At 41.6% G+C, this 23,075-nt stretch overlaps 1 protein-coding gene across 1 annotated transcript in view; it reads left to right on the plus strand.

Moving 5' to 3' along the window:
• The first annotated feature begins 1,000 nt into the window (after positions 1 to 1,000).
• The window catches only part of LOC136886493 (cuticle protein 10.9), a 50,151-nt gene continuing 28,076 nt past the window's right edge, over positions 1,001 to 23,075 (plus strand). Inside the window, exon 1 of the mRNA XM_068230998.1 lies at positions 1,001 to 1,131. Coding sequence (XP_068087099.1) covers positions 1,117 to 1,131 — 15 coding nt within the window. The 5' untranslated portion in view covers positions 1,001 to 1,116. The remainder of the gene's footprint in view (positions 1,132 to 23,075) is intronic.

Below are 23,075 nucleotides of genomic sequence, written 5' to 3' on the forward strand. Positions count from 1 at the left end.
CGTGGCAGAGCCGGGAATCGAACCCGGGCCTCCGGGGGTGGCAGCTAATCACGCTAACCACTACACCACAGAGGCGGACTTCTAATGAAAATGTACTGTTCGATTATGAATCCGTTGGTACAATTACTAAAAGTGAAAACAAAATGTCAAAATCTTTGACCGTTCACGAGTTGTTTGAGGTGGACAACTTAGCTGAATAAACAAACGTTCTCGGTAGTCCAACATTGTGGGCATCCACCTTGCAGCACTGTGTGTCCCATTTGGACCATCTCTATGGCTTCTTTCCCTTCTCCTCCTCCCCCTCTTCCTCTTCCTAACTAGATCGAGGTACCACTGAGCAGTTTATAGACATCTTACAGAAAAGCTTGTATGTTAGACTAGTAGTATTTCTTGTAATAGTTTCTTTCCATAGAATTGCTTGTTGTACTCCTGTTGTAGTTGTTGTTGTTGGGTAATTATGTTTTTACTTTATTATCACTTGTAATGTTAAGCTAATAGTAAGCTCAACCTATAGTATTGTAAGCCGTAGTGTTAAGCACTTAAGTTGTATGTGAATTTGTATATGATGATGCTGGCCTTACAATGTTAAACTAGTAGTATTTCTTGTAAAAATATTTTCTTTCCTTGGAATTGCTTGTTGCACCCTTGTTGTTGTAGTTGGTGTTGTTGGGTAGTTAGATTTCGACTTTACTTTTTATCACACTACTGTAAGTGACCATTGCCACGGGGATATTTCCCAATTGCGGTGTAATTGATAATAATAAAATAAGATCAACATTCTATCCACCAAACTGTATTCTTGACGTCAATTAGAGACACGGATTGCAGGCCACGCTTCGCAAATTATCAGTGATCTCCTTGAATACGTTCCGGCAATACAAAGAAGAAGTACGTTCTGAAAGGTCGGTTTAATAATATGTAAATGTCTTGGGTATCTCCGATGTTTTCGCCAAGGCCACCTTGAAAGGTGCATCCTACCGCTTGAGGCTGTTAGGAGAGGGGACCATGATACAAGCCTCACTTTCTCTCGCCTTTAACGCAACAGGCAGCAGCTGTACAGTCAGTTAACAATCTCCTTTCTCCTGAGGTGCACACACGAACTGAGGGTCCCATAACATGTCTGCCATGAAGGTAAGGATTTCTTTCTTACACCTAGTGTCATAAGTAGGGCCGGGATTCTTACGTAATTAAATATTCCATTCCTTTACTTGTAGACAAGTGAAAAGAATAATGTCGACGAATTGTGGTTCTGATATGATTATACCTGTGTTCCATTTTACATTCTTTATGTATATTCTTAGTAATCTATATACATAAAACCGTAACGACCGTGTGTCTTTGCATTGACTATGTTGGCGAAATTTTCGTACAGTTATCCGTTTCAGGTATAATAATGACCATCTGCATAATTTTTTTGCTTTGGTATCTGTTTGTTTGTTAGTCTGACTTCTTATAACTTGAAAACTAATGGATATATTTCTACCAAACTTGATATTTAGAATTCAAATATCCTTGGGTTAATTTTAGGGCCAATATTATTTCTGTATCCCTGAATTGACTGGAGGTTTATACGAAGCCGAATCCGAGATTTTGCACTCTCACAAAATTTACACAAGTAAACTTAATAGAAATTTACCTGCCTTAATGGAGATCCACTTCTAAAACGTTTTTTTCTCCTGTGCATCATTTCAATAGGACAATTAATAGGGGAGATATCAGTGATGGACGATTTTCCAGTACAATTCCCAGCTGACTTAGCCCCAAAGCGGGTAGAATTTATAATCTACTCATTCAAGATTGCGATATCAGTGCATATGACGTCAAGTTATCACCTGGAATTAGCATTCATAAGAAAAATGTTATTTCCGATATTTCTTTGAATTAGTCTTTCAAAAGACAATATGTGTTGTTTGAGTCATCGGTCCATAAACTGGTTTTATGCAGCACTCCATGCCACCCTATCCCGTGCTACTCTTTTTCATTTCAACATAACTGCTGCATCTTACATCTCCTCTAATCTGCTTGTCACATTCATACCTTGGTCTAACCCTACCATTCTTACTCCCCTACACTTCCCTCAGAAACCAAATGAACAAGTCCTGGGTGTCTTAAGATATGTCCTATCATTCTATCTCTTCTTCTCGTCAAATTTAGCCAAATCTATCTTCTCTCACTAATTCGATTCAGTACCTCTTCACTCGTGATTCAATCTATCTATCTCACTTTCAGCATTCTTCTGAAACACCACATTTCAAAAGCTTCTATTCTGTTTCTCTCTGAACTAGTTATTGTCCTATGTTTTACTTTCATAGAATGCCACGCTCCAGACGAAAGTTTTCAAAAACATCTTTCTAATTCCTATATCAATTCTCGAAGTGAGCAAATTTAATTTCTTAGGAAAGCTCTCCCTTGCTTGTGCTAGTCTGCGTTTTATATCCTACTTACTTCTGTCATAGTTATTTTACTACTCAGTTAACAATATTCATCTACTTCCTTTAGGACTTCATTCCCTACTCGTAATCTAATAGTTCCTGCATCACCTAACTTCATTCGACTGCACCCCATTACTTTTGTTTTGAACTTATTTATTTTCATCGTTTACTTCTTATCCATTCAACAATTTCTCCAGATTTTCTGCAGTCTCAGATAAAATAACAATATCATCGGCAAATCTCAATATACTGATTTTCTCTCCTTAGATTGTGATTCCCTTTCCAAATTCCTCTTTGATTTTCTTTACTGCCTGTTCTATATAAACATTAAAAAGGAGGGGGGGGGGACAAACTGCAGCCTTGCCTCACTCCTTTCTGGATTGCTGCTTCATTTTCAAAGCTCTCGATTCTTATTACTGCGGACATAAGAAGGTAATTATACAAAAAATGTGTGTCAGCTCGTTTGATTTTCAGACTATAGTACAATAAATGGCGAATTACATCTCATATAGTACATATTTCAATTGCTAAATTTTGCTTTGAAATTCCTTTAAACTTAGGATTTCTAACTCTTTGTGTGTGAAATACAGTAGGTGTGAGTTTCTTGCCTTTCATTGGTCAGAATTTTGAATAAACTTCATGCTGTCTTGAAACGAAATCTAAGTTATTCAAGTTTGCAAGCTCATTAGTGGCGAACAAGATGAGCTCCGGAAAGTATTTAACCGGGCTAGTTTTATCATTTGAAATATGCACCTGCGATGTTGAACGGTCCTTCTCAGCCTACGTCCGGCTCCATGGCTAAATGGTTAGCACTTAGGGCAGTGTCCTGAAGTGTGAGGCATTTGGACGGGGATATAATTGGACAGAAGAACCAGTACCTCGCCCAGGCGGCCTCACCTGCTATGCTGAACAGGGGCCTGTGGGCGATGGGAAGATTGGAAGGGAATTTTAACCATCATTGGTTAATTTCGCTGCCACGAGGGCTGGGTGTATGTGTCATCTTCATCATCATTTCATCTTCATCACGACGCGCAGGTCGGCTACGGGTGTCAAATCAAAAGACCTGCACCTGGCGAGCCCAACATGTCCTCGGACACTCCCGGCACTAAAAGCCATACGCCATTTCACTTTTTCTCAGCCTACAAGAGATTTCTTTCCGAATCAACGCCAAAACACACATCACAATGGAAAACATTGAGAACTACTCGCTGACACACTGCGCATCACGATAAAAGAAGGTTACCGTACACTTTGTGTTACTTTGTTTCATTTTCAGCGCAGGAGGGCAACAGAATATCAGCTACAAAAATACATTTTGCAATATCCTCCGCGATTTACAATACATAACTTTCTTTGAAATATTTGAAGAATTTTCATTATGTCTTTAATTCTGTCAAAATTAGAAAGCGGTAGGATATATAAATTATCTAAAGCAACAATTTTATTATCTCATGTAGCGGTCTGAGTAGCTCAGACGGTTGAGGCGCTGGCCTTCTGACCCCAACTTGGCGGGCTCAATCCTGGCTCAGTCCGGTGGTATTTGAAGGTGCTCACATACAATACGTCAGTCTCGTGTCGGTAGATTTAATGGCACTTAAAATAACTCGTGTGGGATTAAATTCCGGCACCCCGACGTCTGCGAAAACCAAAAAGTAGTTAGTGGAACTTAAATACAATAACATTATTATTATTATTATTATTATTATTATTATTATTATTATTATTATTATTATTATTATTATTATTATTATTATTTCTTGGCCTACTTTGGAGAACGCTAAACAACTGACTTGCTGGTTAGTCCTTTTTTCTTCTCCCAGAACTTCTTTATCATTTCGCTGTGGTTCATCTTCCTCTCTTTTGATCACATGTTCTTGGACTTTTCATTTTGTTTTTCGTGGAACCCCTTGAATTTATCAATTTTAGCTTGAAACATATCTCTATTAAAGATTTCTTTTGGATTTATGCCAACTTCCTCTACTTCTTTTCTTGTTTCTTTTAACCATTTAGTAATTGCTTTTACCGGGCGAGTTGGCCGTGCGGTTAGGAGCGCGCGGCTGCGAGCTTGCATCCGGGAGATAGTGGGTTCGAATCCCACTGTCGACAGTCCTGAAGATGGTTTTCCGTGGTTTCCCATTTTCACACCAGGCAAAGGCTGGGGCTATACCTTAATTAAGGCCACAGCCACTTCCTTCCATCTCTATCTCCCGGATGCGAGCTCATAGCTGCGCGCCTCTAACCGCACGGCCAACTCGCCCGGTGTATTATTTATCGATAGGACCACTAATAACATAAATATTTGAGAATTAAATGTTAGGCCTTCCCTTAAACTACCATTTCACTCAGTGCGAATAAAATTACTTTTAGCCTAGATTGTAGTGCCTTATTCCCCGACTTTACATACCCATTTTCATTCCATTCTTCTTCTTCTTCTTCTTCTGTTTACCCTCCAGGATTGGTTTTTCCCTTGGAATCAGCGAGGGATCCCACATCTACCGCCTCAAGGGCAGTGTTCTGAAGCTTTAGACTCTGGGTCGGGGGATACAACTGGGGACGATGACCAGTACCTCGCCCAGGTGGCCTCACCTGCTATTCTGAACAGGACCCTTGTGCGGGGATAGGAAGAATGGAAGGGATGGGCAAGGAAGAGGGAAGGAAGCGGCCGTGGCCTTAAGTTAGGTACCATCCCGGCATTTGCCTGGAGGAGAAGTGGGAAACCACGGAAAACCACTTCCAGTATAGCTGAGGAAGGAATCGAACCCACCTCTACTCAGTTGACCTCCCGAGGCTGAGTGGACCCCGTTCCAACCCTTGTACCACTTTTCCAATTTGATGGCAGAGCCGGGAATCGAACCCAGGCCTCCGGGAGTGGCAGCTAATCACACTAACCACGACACCACAGAGGCGGACTCATTAAATTCTTCTTCTTATTCCATTTTCTTTTGATGCCCATACATACAGACAGACAGAATATAGATTGAATAACTCAGAAAGCATTATTACTAATTTTAAGTGTATTCTCATTACATTTGTTAGAAAGTAACCTAATAAAGTTGTTAGTGAAAGGATGAATAGTTCGTAACTTTCAAACTGAGTACGTACAACAACAAGTAGCGCATGACAAAATTGTTAAAAGACTTACAGCGGTGTAAGACGGCTTGACAGTTGTTCAATCTTCAAGAGAAACCTGGTGCATTTCTAAAATGTTACTGATAAAAGTATACTAAGTCTAGAATACAGTGGTTCATACTCTTCTTCTTCTCCGCCTTTTCTCAGTTACCTTGGGTCGGAACTATGTACGCATTTAGCCCAGTGTTTCGTCCACATGTCCTTCCTGACGACAAACTGATGTAGTGGGATGTATCGCGTGTGCACGGGGAGATATTTATTAAGAATAACACAAACACTCATCCTTCCGTCCCAGCCAGAAGAAATAACTATATACGGATAAAATCCCTGATTAGGCCGGCAATCGAAACCACAACCCCCTGAGCAGAAAGACGCTACGTTAACCCGTTTCCAGTTTTGTTAAATCTTGTTATCATACGACACGAAAAGCCACTTACGATATAGTGCTTCATGTGCAAACTCTCTCTTGTCTCACGCTTTTGTAATCATGGTGTTTTCTTTATTTTAAGAGGAAGTACAACTAGGTAATCATCCACTCTAAACAAGTTAAATCAACGGAAGAATTTCCGATTGAATTTAAAAATAAAACAAAAAAATATTTTATTAAGCCCAAGAGAGCACAAACTCATCCAGAGGGAATGAAAGTCCCCTGAGTAACAGAACACTTGGAATTTATATGCCCTTTTTTTAATCCACTCTCATCCCCCTGTGGGTATCTCCTTACAGTCGTAAAAGGCAATAAAAGACGCCCCAGGGACTCTTAACTTGAGAGCTGTATTAATGACCACTGGGCCCTTAACTGAGTCCTGGCATTGCTTCCACTTTTCCGTGCCAGGCTCCTCACTTTCATCTATACTATCCGACTTCCCTCGGTCAACTCTTGTTCTTTTCCGACCAGACGGTATTAGGTTGCGGGACCTAGGGAATCTTTAATTTCCACGCCCTTTGTTGCCGTTGTCTTTAATTGGCCGATACCTTCATTTTCTGAAGTGCCGAATACTCTCTGAATAATAGATGCTAATAGAGGATGGTTGTCTAGTTGTACCTCGTCTTAAAACCACCACCACCACTTCACTCTCACACATACAGCGGATGACGAGATCAGCAGTAGTCATGTCATCGGCTAATTTGCGTTCGAGTGTTTCCTGCAAGCCGAGGCTCCGTCTTAGGCCAGAGAGATCGGCACACTCTGTGAGGATGTGGGCCACGGTGAAGTCGGCACCACAAGAACACATTGGGGTTTTTCCCTCTTTAGTAGATAAGAGTGCGTAGATCATCAGTGACCTACTCTCAGCCCACACAATACTCCGTGAAGGCCGGAAAAAGACCGGCACACGACAGTTTTCTTCTTAATTGCTCTCACCTTGCTTTAGAAATTAAGATTTAACAGCAGTAAATAATAAGTCAAATCATGAACATTTTTGCAAAACCAAAACACCTTGAAAGACTAGAGATAGGAAGTTCATATTCGCAGGACATGTGCATTAGTATGTTCTGAAGAAATGATTAGCATTTGAACTATGTCGGCCCCCAGGTTCAAGATTCACATCGATATCTCGGCACACCACCACCGACTGGTAAAATGTGCCTGCGGCTCTCGTTGTCGCTATAAACCGAAGGTAATGGATCAGTGTGACTTGAGCAGACGTGGAGCATGCCTCGCAGACGTATACGAGAACCGTACCGTCAAATGAGTGAGTTTGAAAGAGGGTGCATTATTGGCATGAGAGAACGTGATGCATCCATCCGGGAAATTGGTGCTCGTGTGGGACGAAGTGTGTCGGCAGTGCAACGGGTGTGTACAGAATGGTTCACAGAAGGCCGTAGAACACGACCAGATGGGTCTGGTCGCACTACCCGGACCATCCGAATGGCATTGCAGGACAGATATGCGTCCTCCTCGGCTCTGGCGCAACAGTGGAACAGTGTAACACATCGTACACTATCAGGAGTGTCAGTCCGTCGCCGGTTATTACGGTCTGGTTTACCGGCGCGTCGTCCACTTCTCCGCCTATCTTTGACTAATGTGGATAAACATGCCAGACTGCAGTGGTGTATGGAACGACGTCACTGGGGATAGGAATGGCAGCAGATAGTGTTTTCTAAAGAATCCAGATTCTGTTTGTTTGAAAATTATGGCCGCATTTTGATTCGTCGCACAGACAGGGGAGAGGCATCACACTGACTGCATTCGCACAAGACATACAGCGCCAACTCAAGGCCTCTTGTTGTGCGGTTCTATTGGATACAGCCACAAATCACAGTTGGTGCGTGTCCAGGGAACTGTGACCAGTTTTACCTTCGTGAATGACATCCTGCGACCCGTAGACATACCCTTTCTGCACGACACCCCAGACGCCATATTCCAGCTGGACAATGCGCGACCACATGTTGCTGAACGAACACGTGCCTTCTTGTTGTCACAGGATGTCAGACTGTTTCCCTGCCCCGTCCCATCACCGGACTTGTCGCCAATGGGAAATGTGTGGGATATGATGACGGGTGCAGCGCTGTGACCCAATGCCAACCATCAAAGATGAACTGTGGAGCCATGGTGAATGCAGCATTTATGGCCATACGCCAGGACGCCATTCGCGCCTTATACGCGTCGATGCCATCACGCATGAAACAAGTTATCAGTGCCCATGGAGGACCCAGTGCTTACTAGGCAACAGGACTAATGCTGAACCTAGGTGACTGAAATGCTAATCGTTTCTGCAGAACATACTAATGGACATGCCCTGTTAATATGAACTTCCTATCTCTTGTCTTTTAAGGTGTACTGTTTTTATGAACATGAGCGTAATATAATCTTCATACTCTTTTGGTTAATTTTTACTTATTAACTTTGTAGTCGATAGTCCCTGTTATGAACGACATAAAAATATCACTCGTAGGTCGGTTGGTACATGCATTTCAGTGGGCTTCGCAGACTATATGTAATAGCGACTTCTGGATCGGCGAGGAAAGCAACGGGAAACTACCTCACTCCTAATTTCCCTAGTATGCCTCTTCAGTGAAGCCTAGGCTATCTATGACAGCTGTTGGCGGAGCTGTGGAGGATCAAACCAGCCTTCGGGCTGAAAACCCAACATACAGTCTTGTTAGTTGGAAGGGGAGATGATGATGTGATTGTCCTACAAATAAAATTAATTCTGTGCTAACCTTATTCATTTTAAAACCTGGATTCTGTCATCAGGGAAGATCAGGAATTAATTAACTCAGAAATAATATTTAGTAGCTTTCACCTGTATTGTGTAACAACTGCACAGTCGGAAGTTATTTGATAGGTTTAAAGTAAGACTAACAACTGTAATTGACTGAAAATCCTCTTAATTTTCTCCGAAAGAAATCTCATATCATATTCGAGTCTCTGCCTGAGGTAAACTTTAATTTAGATCTAATGCTGTGTTGTTTGAGACTCATTTTTGAGATAACGCATGTGTCAATGGGAATGTTAAACGCTTACCAAACGCCCCAGACGTTATGACACAGTACCAATATTTTGCTTTACAAGTTGCTTTACGTCGCACCGACGCAGATAGGTCTTACGGCGACGATGAGACAAGAAAGGGGTAGGAGTGGGAAGGAAGCGGCCGTGGCTTTCATTAAGGTACAGCCCCAGCATTTGCCTGGCGTGAAAATGGGAAACCACGGAAAACAATCTTCAGGGATGCCGACAGTGGGGTTCGAACCCACTATCTCCCGAATACTGGATACTGGCCGCACTTCAGTCACTGCAGCTCTCGAGCTCGGTGACATAGTACCATATCCATGCTAAATGTCCCACGCCCCGGGCGGTCCGTCTTCAGAACCGCAATTGTCCTGTATTTCATCACATTTTAAACCTGTACAGAAATACCCTAATATTTCTACCTCTGATGAACACCAACAGCTTTATTTCTTTCAGACAGTACAGACTTCTTCACTCCCTGGCTTTTCTTCCACCTTGTAAGAGTTCCTTGCATGAATTCTTAGCGATCCTTCGGGTGGCCAGCCTGATTATATGACGCATAAAAGTGAACCGATATCCAGTGTTGCCAATTTTAAGGTAATTACCTTAATGTACGGTAATTTTGTACCATTTAGGGTCATTCTAGGGTAGGCTTTATTTTCAGTCAATAAATGATCTTCATTTAGGATAGTCCCCAAGTTGTTTACCTACCCTTTCCTTAAACGATTTCAAACAAATTGGAACTTAATCGAATATTTTCCGTTGATAAATTATTAAAATCACTTATTCTTCGTCCTATAAATGAATATTTGCCCCAATCTGTCTTCTTGAATTCCAACTTTACCTTCACATTAGGATCTTTCCTACTTTTAAATTATCCGCTCAAGCTTATACGTCTACTACTGTCATTCTACGCCATATCTCCACTGACAACTCGAAACATACCACGTAATCGAGCATCTCGTGTCCTTACTCTAAACTCTTCCCAGCTCAAAGTTTACAGCATTTTCGCAACACTACTCCTTTGTCGGAAATCACCCCGAACAAATCGTGCTGCTTTCCTTTGGATCTTTCCCAGTTCTCGTAACAAGTAGTGCTGGTGAGGGTCCAATACACTGGAGCCATGCTCCAACTGCCGTCTTACCAGAGACTTATATGCCCTCTCCTTTACATCCTTACTACAACCCCTAAATACTCTCATAACCATGTGAAGAGATCTGTAAACCTTTCTCCTTAATATGATTACCCCAATGATGACCATTCTTTATATAAAACCTAGGCACTTGCATTGTTCCCCATGAGGTGCTATCATCCTGTCAACGCAATATTTAAAACTGAGAGGACTTTTCCTCTTGGTGAAACTTATAACTTGACTTTTCATCCCATTTATATTCATACCATTGTCTGCTATCCACTACATTGTTTAAGTCCCCCTGCAGTCGCCCACAATCCTGTAACTCAGTTACTACTCTGTACAGAATATCATCATCCACAAGTATCCTTAGCTGTGATTCCAGATCTTTACTCATATCATTTATATATAAGAAAATATAAAGGTCCAATATTAGAGCCCTGGGGAGCCCCATTTTAATTATTACAGGATGAGATAACGCGTCACGTACTTTAATTTTCTGAGTTCTATTTTATAGAGTTAGGAATGGTTGTGGAAATTAAGGAGAAGCTGAGGGAACGTACTAGGAAATTGAAATTAGCAAAAAAAATGAGCTGAAAATAACATAGCAAAGATAATTGGCAGCCATAAGAAAATTTTTGGAACAACGGAAGGATATGTACAGATACCTTCAGGAAAAAGCAGGTTTCCAGATATTGAATTATATCATTTATTAACTTGCATGCCTTGTATGAATGTTGTTTTGCGGGATTTGGGACCGTTTTTCCACGTTATACAGTGGTGTCCGGACATTCCGTACCACTTGATTTTTTAGGACATTTCGTACCACCTAGGTTATCTACCCGTGAACGGTTCTCCCGTAATCCCCAAATATTTACACCAGGGCAATCCGTGCCACTTGATGTCAAATTGGAATTCCATTTGCACGCCAGCGGGTGCAATGAGCCTGACAGACACACTTTAGAAATCAGAAACAAAAGTAATTGTCGTTTAAAATATAATTATCATTATATATTTTCATAAGAAAGTCGTTTTTTAAAGTATAAATCCTGAAACAAAATAATAGTAGAAATATACATCGTGTTCGCGTGCAATGTGTTTGAGGAGCATAAGGATAGATAATATTACTATTATTGTGAATATTTATAAACAACTACATGATTTCATTATCAAGTGAGTGAAATTAAAGATTCTGATGAACTGGCGGATGTGGGCTTGAAGGTCACGCGAAAACAAGAAACTACTGAAAGGTGTAAGTACCTAGGTCCCCGTGAATGAAGAATACGAGATAAGAATGAACACTTGTGCCAGTCAGATCAGTTGTGCCCGACGGAAGATTAACATCAGTAGTGGTCACACCGTGCGGAGTCTCCTACGGTAGTAATGAATGGACAATGGATATACGAATGAATACATTCATTAGTGTTGTGTGTGTCCTCCGCGCCTACAATCTCCGCAGCCCGCCCGACACATGGATGTTTCCAGAGACCACAAGGCAGACTGCAGTGCGCTGACGTGATCGTCGGTGACGTCAGCCAGCGCTATATAAGGAGCAACGTTTCTCACCTCTCCAGGCATCCAGTTACTTTCGTCCCTTAACCAGCTCATGCCAAGCCGTCAGCTAATTATTAGCTAATCCCCTCCCCCCTGTTCCAAGACGTCTAACTCCTCATCAGTAACGCCCTGCTTCGCCTGCCCTTCTTTGACTTCCCTAACTTTCCTCCGACAATTATGCTCACATTCCACAATCAGTTATGACAGCAACATTGGGCATGGTCATCTATTGGATGGGTGACCATCCACCTGATGTTGCTCCCCCTCTCCGTTGGCCTCTACTTGTAGAGAACCAACGTCCTCCCCCCACCTCTTGCCCTACTAGGGCACCCTCCCCAGGCCACATCCTGGCCAGTTAGATCCCACAAAAGAATCCACCTTCTACCATATCCGTTATGTTCCACATATTAGATTCAGAAATAGCACTCAAGGCCTGAAATAACGGTCGATGGGCTATAATCCCTCACTGGTCCCTCGAGACCTTTGAGTATGGTGGTCTCTCTCTCCAGGACTCCTGCAGTGTCCAACGACCAGACTACACCGCAAATCAGACACGGAGGCACCCTCTTAAAAATGTGTTCTGAATAGGTGGACTGATTCCTGGCCGTGAGGTTTCACCTCTCGACATTGCCTCATTCATCCTGCATCCCGTAGCCACGTCGAGCACCCATCCAAGCATTCTGCTACTTATACAAGTCCCTACAGTGCTCCGACTCCAATCATAGCATTCTGCTATATATGAACACTAGACGCAAGTTCCTTGCAAGTTATACGCCTCCTGTTAGCATTCTGCTAATACGAACTCTCTCTGCAAGTTCCACTTGTTATTATACGACCGATGTTTTCAACTATCAAGAACATTCTCTCATTTGAACAGACTGTCTCATCAAGACAAGATTGAATGTATATAGGAATCTCAATTCTTACGTATGTAAATATTATTCAGGCCCTCAGCCTACTACCTTATATTAACAGTAAACGTGTGCAACTCAACAAGCTTCAAGAAAAGTTTCATTCTATTTCATGTACATATTGTATAAATGTGTTGAAGCAATAAACTTTTATGTTGTGCCTTGTATACCAAGTTCCTTGTATACAACAATTAGGATATCATTTTTACTTCGCAATACTTCCCATTCTTTCAAGTGGTACGGAATGTTCTCTCCTAAATATTTTAAAGTCGATTCTAGGACATTTCGTGCCACCGGACATTTCGTACTACTTGACCGGCTGATTACCTGCGAAGTGTCAGCTGATGACTTTAAAATATTTAGGAGAGGACATTCCGTACAACTTGAAAGCGTGGGAAGTACTGCGAAGTAAAAACTATATCCTAATGAATGTATTAATTTGTATATCCACTGTCCACTAGTGGCGCAGAAGCCTCCGCACGATGTGATCACTACTGATGTTATACAGATTTCACCCAGAGAACCAGGCGTGATGTAAACATAAGCACGTGTTTGGGTTAACGTTTATTGGTTAGTGTTGCCGCGGCACACCTACGCGGAGACATGAAACTAGTTCGTTAGCCACATCATGGCTAGTGCGTTCCTAGATCAAATGCCCGAAATATAATTCCTCAAATAATTTAAGTCAGAGAAATATACAAAAAAAAACTATTTGTATTCAATGTTATTTAATATAAACAAGCATTTCAAATTGAAGAGCACAAGGGACGCATTCGCTCATGCTTGACCCGCCATTTTGTTAAGCTGTGAGCTTGGGAAGCAAGCAGTACAGTGCGTGAGTGAGTGAGTGAGCGAGACATTACTTGTTCTTGTGCAATGTGGATCACCGAGTTGAGTTCGTTAAGCATCGCAAAGGGAAACCTTTGAAAAGTGACGAGAAGGCAATTGCATTGAATGTGTTTCATAAATTCTGTAAGAAATACCCGACTTTAGCTTTAAAGGATTTGCGAAGCTGACATCCGAGTTCACTTGTGTTTCGGAGTGGAGCATTAATACCGCGCGCAGCGAACGACTGCACCAAGGATTAGTAAGAACAGGTTTCTTTACCTGGGCCAGTCTCAAAACTCACGACCAGGGCCAGTTCTTCTTTGAATGGATTAATGTCCACCCTTTTAGTGATGGGATATTGGAATACTTTTAATAATCGAATAACGTCCATCCTATTATTTAAATAATAGAATGAGTTTCAAATATCATTCAGTTATAGCCTACCGCACATAATAATCGGATGCGTCATGAATATTTTTTTACGGTTTAAGTGTATCGGGTAGACAATCTATTGAAATAAGTGAATAGATGAACCCTTAAGAAAAATAGAAATACGCGTCTTTTTTAAAAAATGAATCTCCACATGTTGGAACTAAATGAGAAAATTAACTGACATGATGTTTAATATCTCTAAATAAAATTCGCCGGGCAAGTTGGCCGTGTGGTTAGGGGCACGCGGCTGAGAGCTTGCATCCGGGAGATAAGGGGTTCGAATCCCACTGTCGGCAGCCCTAAAGATGTTTTCCGTGGATTCGCATTTTCACACCAGGCAAATGCTGCGGCTGTACCTTAATTAAGGCCACGGCCGCTTCCTTTAAACTCCTAGGCCTTTCCTGTCCCACCATCGCCGTAAGACCTATCTGTGTCGGTGCGACGTAGAGCTACTAGCAAAAAAATTAATAAAATTCCTTATTCAAGTAAATGCCGCCTTCTGACCGCATAATGGAACTAAGTCCCAGTACTACCAACTGACAGCTTCTTTTAATTAGCAGCGGGCAATAGGTCTATACCTACTTTAATTTTATGTCGTCCGGCTGCATGCTGGCCTTTGGTCCAAGGAGTCCAGGGGGCACGGGTTCGATTTCCGGTCGAGTCGGAAATTTTAACTTTCATTAGTTAATTCCTACGGCTCGGGGACTGGGTGCTCGTGCCGTCTTCAGCATTAGACTTCATCTTAGGTAGTGCCTCATCCTCACAGACGTGCACGACACCTATACGGCTTCAACTCTAAAGACCTGCACCAGACCTCACACATCATTATTATAAATGTACGTGAAAGGTAAAACATGCATTATAGGCCTATTAGCTTTAAGAACGGCAAAATATTTAAACAATAATAATAATATACCTCGGTCTCTTTCATTCACCAGCCATTACTTTTCCCCTGTGGGTTGGGGTAGCAGAATAACGTCCACAGTATCCCCTGCCTGTCGTAAGGGGCGACTAAAAATGGAAGTGTGAGTCACCGCGCACCTCATCCCTCCTGCGATCATCGCAAGCACCTGCTGTCCGGAGTTGTGAATTTTGAGACTCGTTAGCGTGTTTATTGTCCGACTCGTTGGCTGAATGGTCAGTGTACTGGCCTTCGGTTCAGAGGGTCCCGGGTTCGATTCCAGGCCGGGTTGGGGATTTTAACCTTCATTAGTTAATTCCAGTGGCTCGGGGCTGGGTGTTTGTGCTGTCCCCAACATCCCTGCAACTCACACACCACACATAACGCTATCCTCCACCACAATAACACGCAGTTATCTACATATGGTAGATGCCGCCCACCTCCATCGGAGGGTCTGCCTTACAAGGGCTGCACCCGGCTATTATTATAGCATGTTTTGATACTATTTGTCACTAATTTTAGCCCGTGAGTTTTGAAACACCTGAGTTTTGAGACGTAACCGGTGGTACGAAATGTCCGTGAATCCAGGAATGCACACTCTCCGTCTCTCAATAATAGACATCGTATCTAACAACCAAAATTAGCACATACGGTAGAGGTCCTATAAACCAATTAACCAAGCACTTTCTTATCAGTTCCTTGACTAAACGTTGACGTAATTTGGAAGGCCTCACGTCGAACTGTGTAATTCTTAGGAATTAAAGGGGCCCATAGACGTGCAATACTATTGCCCAAAATGGATTTTACAATATATTGTTAGCTGCCCACAGACATACAATATTATTGCACAACCATCGGGTTTGTGCAATAAATAGAATCGTGTGGATATAATATTGCTAGTTGTGCAAAAGCGGTCGTAGACGTACAATATGCGTGGCAATATGTAGTGAGTCCATCCCGGTATTTTGTTTGGTGAACACTCTTTTCTGTATCACGAAGCCGCTTCACTTCCTTCCGGAAGTTTGTACGTAGAGAAGTGACTTAAAAAAAAAATAACTTCTTGCTTGTCCGCGTTCGGGTATTTTTCGCGATATTTCTTAATAAGCACTTCGTTCTGTTCGCCTTTTTTTAACGCGATTACTGTAATCTTTGCTCTTAACGTCCCGTAGAGCTGGAAGGCTTCGATAAGCTCCAAAATAAATTTTTTCACAACCTGTTTGTCTGCCATCTTGATACGTTCTCCCTCACTTGTTGATACCAACTGGCGAGAGGACGCGATATTGCACAATATTGCCAACACACGGCACAGTATTTTGTGATTTGCGCAATATATTTCAAACTCTTTTGATTTCGTACAATATATTGCACAACCCTTCAATATTAAATACACACTATCAATTATATTGCACAAACCCCGATATTGTGCAATAATATTGCACGTCTATGGGCCCCTTAAGGTGTCCCACTAATAAAATACTATAAATTGAACCGTAAATTGTGCATTACTAAGTGACGGCTCATGTTTTCATCTATGTTAGACGAACAAAACAAAACTTGTATCACACTTGTGTAACGCTGCGTTACTGAGATAGCAGCTTACAAACCCTCTTCCGTTATCCTGGAATTTCCTACCCCGAACTCTCACTCATCGAACGTCTTTGTTATTAGAGAACAAAGTGATTTGTTCAAATCCTCGTTTTGAATTCGCCAAGCTTATAAAAGACGTATTGTGTTGGTAATGCAAAGACGTACAGTTTGGCATCCCTTTGTCCCAAACGCCTTTGTTTAAGTATGCACCTAGTTAGATGATTAGGGGGGAGGGAGTGCGAGGGGGGTAGTTGTCCCGCCACCACTTTGTGCAGAAAATATTAGATTTTCATCGCATTTTACCCGCCTGAATCTAGAAATCATGGATTTATTAAAACAAGCCCTGTTCTAATTATTTCCCTTATTTGATATTATTAACAAAATTTTCAGCGGAAATACACAAAAAACGTCGTTGGTCGCGGCTAACCGATTTTTATACCGCCACAGCAAGTAGTGGAAGGGTAGCAGGAGTACTTTTTTTAACCAAGGTATGGACACTGAGGTATGATTCACTCGTTTGCCGCGCGCATTCATCAGTCTCGCAGTCTCTTTAGTACCTGTTAGTTTCTTAGTCTGTAGTCAAATACTAAATGATTTTAATTGTATAATCAGGCCATACTTCTACTTAATTGTAATACATGTGTAATATTGTTCCTTTGGTGAATGTTTTATTGTATAGTATTGAATCAAAATCTCAAAAAGCTATTATTACTGCAATTAAGTTGGTAAACTGTCAACCTTTACCTCACTGTAGATGCAGAGAGCATCCAAAAACTTACCATTACCGTTTTCCAGTTTTGATTTATATATACCCCCCCCCCCCGCTGCTATATCCGTTAACTCCGGGAACATTTTGTGTCTGCACATTTTTTTTTTTTTTTTTTTTTGTCTTTCCACATCTAATTCCCAATCGCCGCTACTGTATGTGCACCCGTCACTTCTTGTGATGTAGAAAGGTCATTTTCTGTGCTTAAGAATGTGCTGACTGGTAAGCGGATGAAGTTACATAAAAAAAATTGAAGAAATTGTTTGTTATGCAATATTTCAGGAAGAACTGAATTTTGATAGTGCATATTTTCCAGTTTATTGTGTATATTTTGTCGTATGGTAGTGCATGGAAATCCGGCCTCTAATAGATCTTATGAAGAGTAATTTTTGAATGGAGGATAACATCATTTTAGAAAGATTTTTTTAACAGCAACAAGACCAAGATCTTAACTTTTTCTGAGTTTATCCAGGAAAAACCAGATGACTTTTTAATAAGTTTTAAAAGTGTTCTATAAATTACTACACTAAGGAAAAAACTCACGAACAGTATCAAGAAACGTTTTATTGTGTGTGTTAAAATAATTATACGAATTTAAATATGTTTTCTGAATAAGTGAAGATTCTTAGATCCTAGAACATGGGAAGTTCTGTTTTGTGATGTAGAAGTCGTTGATGAAGGGAATGGTGTCTCTCGAAACATGTGCGAATTAAAATAATTGAGGAACAAAGATGGATAAGGGTGAAAGTGCCAAAATATGACTTTTTTTGTGTGTGATAAGGGGATGTATTAGCCATGCCGCATAAGGTGGTAACTTGTGCATGTGCGTGAGATCATTAGTTTAGTTGGGAGGAAGTTCAACAGGTAGAGCCACAGTCCAACGTTTCGAGCTGAGTTTGATGGAGAAGGATGGATGTACCAGCGTCTTCTGTGCTGTCCATTGTGTCAGTGTGTTATCACTAGAGCCCGGATTTCCATGGACTATCAAATCTCAAAATATGCTTGCATCCATGCTCTATCAAATGATGGAACATGTACAAAAATCTGGAAAATATGCACTATCAAAATTCAGTTCAACATTGTTATATTGTCACTTCCCTTTGAAACATTGTCCAACAATTTCTCCAGAACATTCCTGAACACAGACAACGTTCTTTCTACGTCAGAAGAAGTGGCAGATTCATAATTAAATGAAGACATTTAGGACGAAGTAGGCCTATATCTGAAGTTATCTCTTTTCGAAAATTGATTTAGAACTTCCTTACCTCAATCCATTTAGACCCGAGGTGACTTCAAGACTTTTTTTTTGCTAGTGGCTTTACGTCGCACCGACATAGATAGGTCTTATGGCGACGTTGGGATAGGAAAGGCCTAGGAGTTGGAAGGAAGCGGTCGTGGCCTTAATTGAGGTACAGCCCTAGCATTTGCCTGGTGTGAAAATGGGAAACCACGGAAAACCATCTTCAGGGCTGCCGACAGTGGGATTCGAGCCTACTATCTCCCGGATGCAAGCTCATAGCCGCGTGCCGCCCCTGACCGCACGGCCAACTCGCCCGGTCATAGACTTTTAACAGGTGGCATGACACCAACATTTCACAGCACAGTCGAGCACTAAATTACAATTTGAAGAGTGTTAGCGTGCTGCTTTTCAACTCCCTTCTTTTCTCAAATATTTTGGCCTCAGACGTGTGACCAGTGAGAGTTCGGAGTTCGGGGTAGGAAATTCCAGGAAAACAAATCAGGATTCAATGCAAAACAGGGTTTGTAAACTGCTACCTCAGTAACGCGGCGTCATAGTTGTGTGATTCAAGTTTTGATTTCTTCGTCTAACATAGACGGGAAAAAAAAGAAATAGCATTTAATAATGCAAAATTTAGGGTTCCGTTTTTACTGGGACAACTTATTTCTAAGGATTAGAGTTGTCGTCATGGGGTCTTCCTGCTTATGCCAATGTTACTCAAGCACCAGATAAGAAAGTGCTTGGCTAACTGTGTTATGGAAACTCTATACATCTAACTTTGCTTGTCAAGTAGTAGGCCTATGCCAGGAATACATTTCCTTTCTCTCTCAATAATACACAAATAACGTGGACGTACGGTCCCAAATTATTCAAACCCATGTTCCAAAAAGGCACCATCATGCAAGTTAATACGCGTCATCGTCTGAAGAATAGTCATATAAGTAGAAACCCGTTTATCCGAAATAAAGTGGGCGGAACCATTTCGGTTGATGCATCTTTTCGGATGGCACATGGTAAATATTTTTGGAAGTTAAATGTCGAAATACAATTGCATAAACTCTGTTAAGCAAAGGACCGGGCGAGTTGGCCGTGCGCGTAGAGGCGCGCAGCTGTGAGCTTGCATCCGGGAGGTAGTAGGTTCGAATCCCACTATCGGTTTCCCATTTTCACACCAGGCAAATGCTGGGGCTGTACCTTAATTAAGGCCACGGTCGTTTCCTTCCAACTCCTAGGCCTTTCCTATCCCATCGTCGCCATAAGACCTATCTGTGTTGGTGCGACGTAAAGCCCCTAGCAAAAAAATAGTTAATCAAAGGTGCATACTGTATATTAACATTAAAATGTTTACATAATGTCACTCATTGTATAAAACCAGTGATTTTCTTCTGGATTTTGTTGGTGCAGCGCTGTCGTGCAGCTATGTCGCACCACCACTTCATCAACAATGCATCAGCTGGTGTAGATTCACTGCTTTGTTCAACAAAGCGCAAAGCGATCTGAAATAATTAAACAATTCATTTTCTTACTACTGAACTGAATACTGTACTCAGTAATTTTATTACAGCACTGTAATTAAAGCGTGGGGTACGGTATTTTAATAGAAATTCGAAATCAATCATACCTCCAATCCATCATCTGCTGTAACTCGATTCTCAGAACTGTTATTGTCAAAATAGAGTTTGCCTAGTAGCTCTCAGCACATATAGCATGAGGATTACTAATATCGACGGCTAAAAAGGCGGGATGGTGGGGACAAAATTATTACAATTTTGCCAGAGCATTTCGGTTAAGCGGGGTTTACTGTAATGCAATATAAATGTCCAATTATTCGCTTTAAATCCAAAATTTTCAAAATACGCATTATGCATGAGTTTTCTCGCAAAAAGACCAAAACATGCAAACATGCACGGGAAAAATACGGTTGTTTGGAACTGATTAGACATAAAAGGAATATTTGCAAAGTTCCAAAAGTGTAATCAGCTTATTTAGGAACATGCATTTGCATCGATATCCGGGCTCGAGTTATCACTCATGTATTTTATAATTTCTGAGCCACTTAACTGCAGAAATGAAATTTATAGAAGCTAAATAGACTATTGTTATGTAATTATATAAAGTATATTAGTATATTGGACTTCAAAGGCCGCACGTCTCCTTTGGTAGAGAAGGGTGAAGGTGCCATTGTGCTCGGAAACTCTGTTATTGGCACTTTCATACTTTAACAACTTTGGTCCTCAATGTATAAACTGACCGGCTGCATATCTAAATGGTTAGCGTGCTTCCCTTTAGTCCAGAGGTTCCCGGGATTGATTCCGACCGGGTCGGAGATTTTAACCTTCATTAGTTAATTGCGATGGCTCGGGGGCTGGGTAGGACCCCATCCTCATAGACTCGCAGGTCCCTACACGACCCCACCTCGGAAGACCTGCTCCTGACCTCTTTGGAGGCCACATGAGATTATGAATGTTTAAACTTACGAATTTGAGAATATATTGACAGAGCAAACCCAACTATTACCCATAGTACTTATGCGACCTTGAACAAAAATGGTACAAATTTGTTGATTCTGTATTTGGAGCGTTGCGTGGTGAACGAGAGAAATGGATCTCATGAGGCTGAGGTCCAGCCCTGAATCCAGAAATTAAATACTTGGATTAGGCAGAAATCGAACCCGCGCCTTCAGATAAGAGGAATACACACTGCCTCTACCCTCTGTCTCCTGTGGCTAGAGATAAATGAGGCTGATAACCTGGTTGTTTTGCCCAAAATAATTTTACGTTGTTCGCGTTAGAACATCATCTGGAACATTTCTTTAAAACAGATCTCGTTTCTGTATGTTCCGTCACTTCTCGTACCAGGAGCACGTATTCATTTCTAGATTCAGTTTTCTCTTAAATTTCTAATTAAGACCACTTTCGAACAGTTAATTAAATTTCTCTTTCTATCTGCTCAGCCTCCTCGTTTATCAGATTGCTTCTGATTTTCACCCACAGTGAGAGAATATGTGAAGCTCATCTTCCTCAAACAAGATTGAATTTCTCTTCTCACCGCTAAGGCCCACATCCTCGGCTGCCTGTCTAAGTGAGCGTAATGTGCTGTCCTACGGTTTTACTCTATTACGTACCCTACAGTTGCTCATTGTTTATGCAAGTCTTCTTACCTTTACAGCTGTTGTGTGAACATCAGCCTTCCCCGGCTTGTTCACTCTCAATTTCCCTGTGTCAATGACCCGTAAGAGTATTTATTATTCTCCTGATCTGGTCCAATAGATGGAATGTTTCTTCCTCAACTGCTGGCGTTCCGTAGCTGTAGGATGAGAAAATTCATTTACTCATTCATTATTCATTTAGCCATTCATATTCATTCAGTCATTCATTTATTCAGTAATGAGGCCTCTCTCCGCAGTTACTGGGAGTTTCCTTTGTTTTTCATGCATGCGTGAATGCCATTCATCCACTCCGAAGGGTGTAATCTCTCCGTAGCTGCTGGCGGTCTGTAGCTACAAGCTGAGTGCATTTAATCCATCTATTCATGCATGCATTCATCCATAAATCCATCTATACTTTTATCCACAATTTAGTCATGGAATCATTCATTAATTAACTCATTCATGCACTCATGTAGCCATATAAAATCTAAGGACATAACCGAGGGAGGACGGGGCTATCCCAAACGAATGAGATAGAGTGTCAGCAAATGCACCAGGGAAAATGTCGAGATAGAAGAAAGGGAGGGGGGCACATGGGGAGCAGGATTTCCGCTTACATGTGCTCTGCTGAAATATGGAATCGTGAGAAATTAGTGTTTGACAGTTGCTATAGTAGGTGGGGGTCTTCCTTTTGGGTCTCAGGAGAAAGGACCAGGCGTGTTATCCCTGGGAAGGTGGCTCCTTTTCTCACCAGGAGTGGATAAAACGACCGGGCAGTAGTTATAGGCGTGGCCCTTGCGTGTGGAATGGTTTCCCGCCCGTGCAAGAAGTCACAAATTAAGGTAGATTATAGAGCTATTCATGCATTCATTCATTAATCCACCCGTGCATTTATCCATCGACTCATGGGATGCTCTCTCCTCAGTTGGTTGTTATCCGTGACTGGGAGAGAAGTGTTTACTCATTCATGCATGCATGACAATTCATTCATGGAATCACTGTTAATAAACTTAACCATGATAGGTTAATATTGTGTTTGGTCCGTATTGACTGGTCTGAATGGTTGAGATTTCCCGAAACATGTATGGTTTAATAAATAATGTTTCTTTCATTTAATGAGTGTATTGATCAAGGCGGATTTAAATAAACTATTATAAATAGTTATATTATACATTCATGGAATCATTCATGAATTCATTCATGCCTTCATGTAGCCATATGCATAATGTCTGTTGAATATGGAGGAGGTAAGGTAAGGGTTATTCTGCCCGAAGGCAGGTCCGAACCTCCGCAGAGGTGTTCCTGAGCCGGAGTTTACGTGCGGTAGGGTGGCCAGTTCCTTTCCGCTCCTCCATTCCCTTACCCCCACCAACAGCGCGTGGCAACCCATCCAACTCCTGACCACGCCCAATGTTGCTTAACTTCGGAGATCTCACGGGATCCGGTGTTTCAACACGGCTACGGCCGTTGGCTATGGAGGAGAACTCTGTTAAAAAATAAAATAAAAACAAATTGTTCTCCTGATCTGGTATAATGTATAATTACAAAAGGATATCTGTGT

The sequence above is a fragment of the Anabrus simplex genome, chromosome X (genome assembly GCF_040414725.1).
Source record: "Anabrus simplex isolate iqAnaSimp1 chromosome X, ASM4041472v1, whole genome shotgun sequence".
Lineage (NCBI taxonomy): Eukaryota > Metazoa > Arthropoda > Insecta > Orthoptera > Tettigoniidae > Anabrus > Anabrus simplex.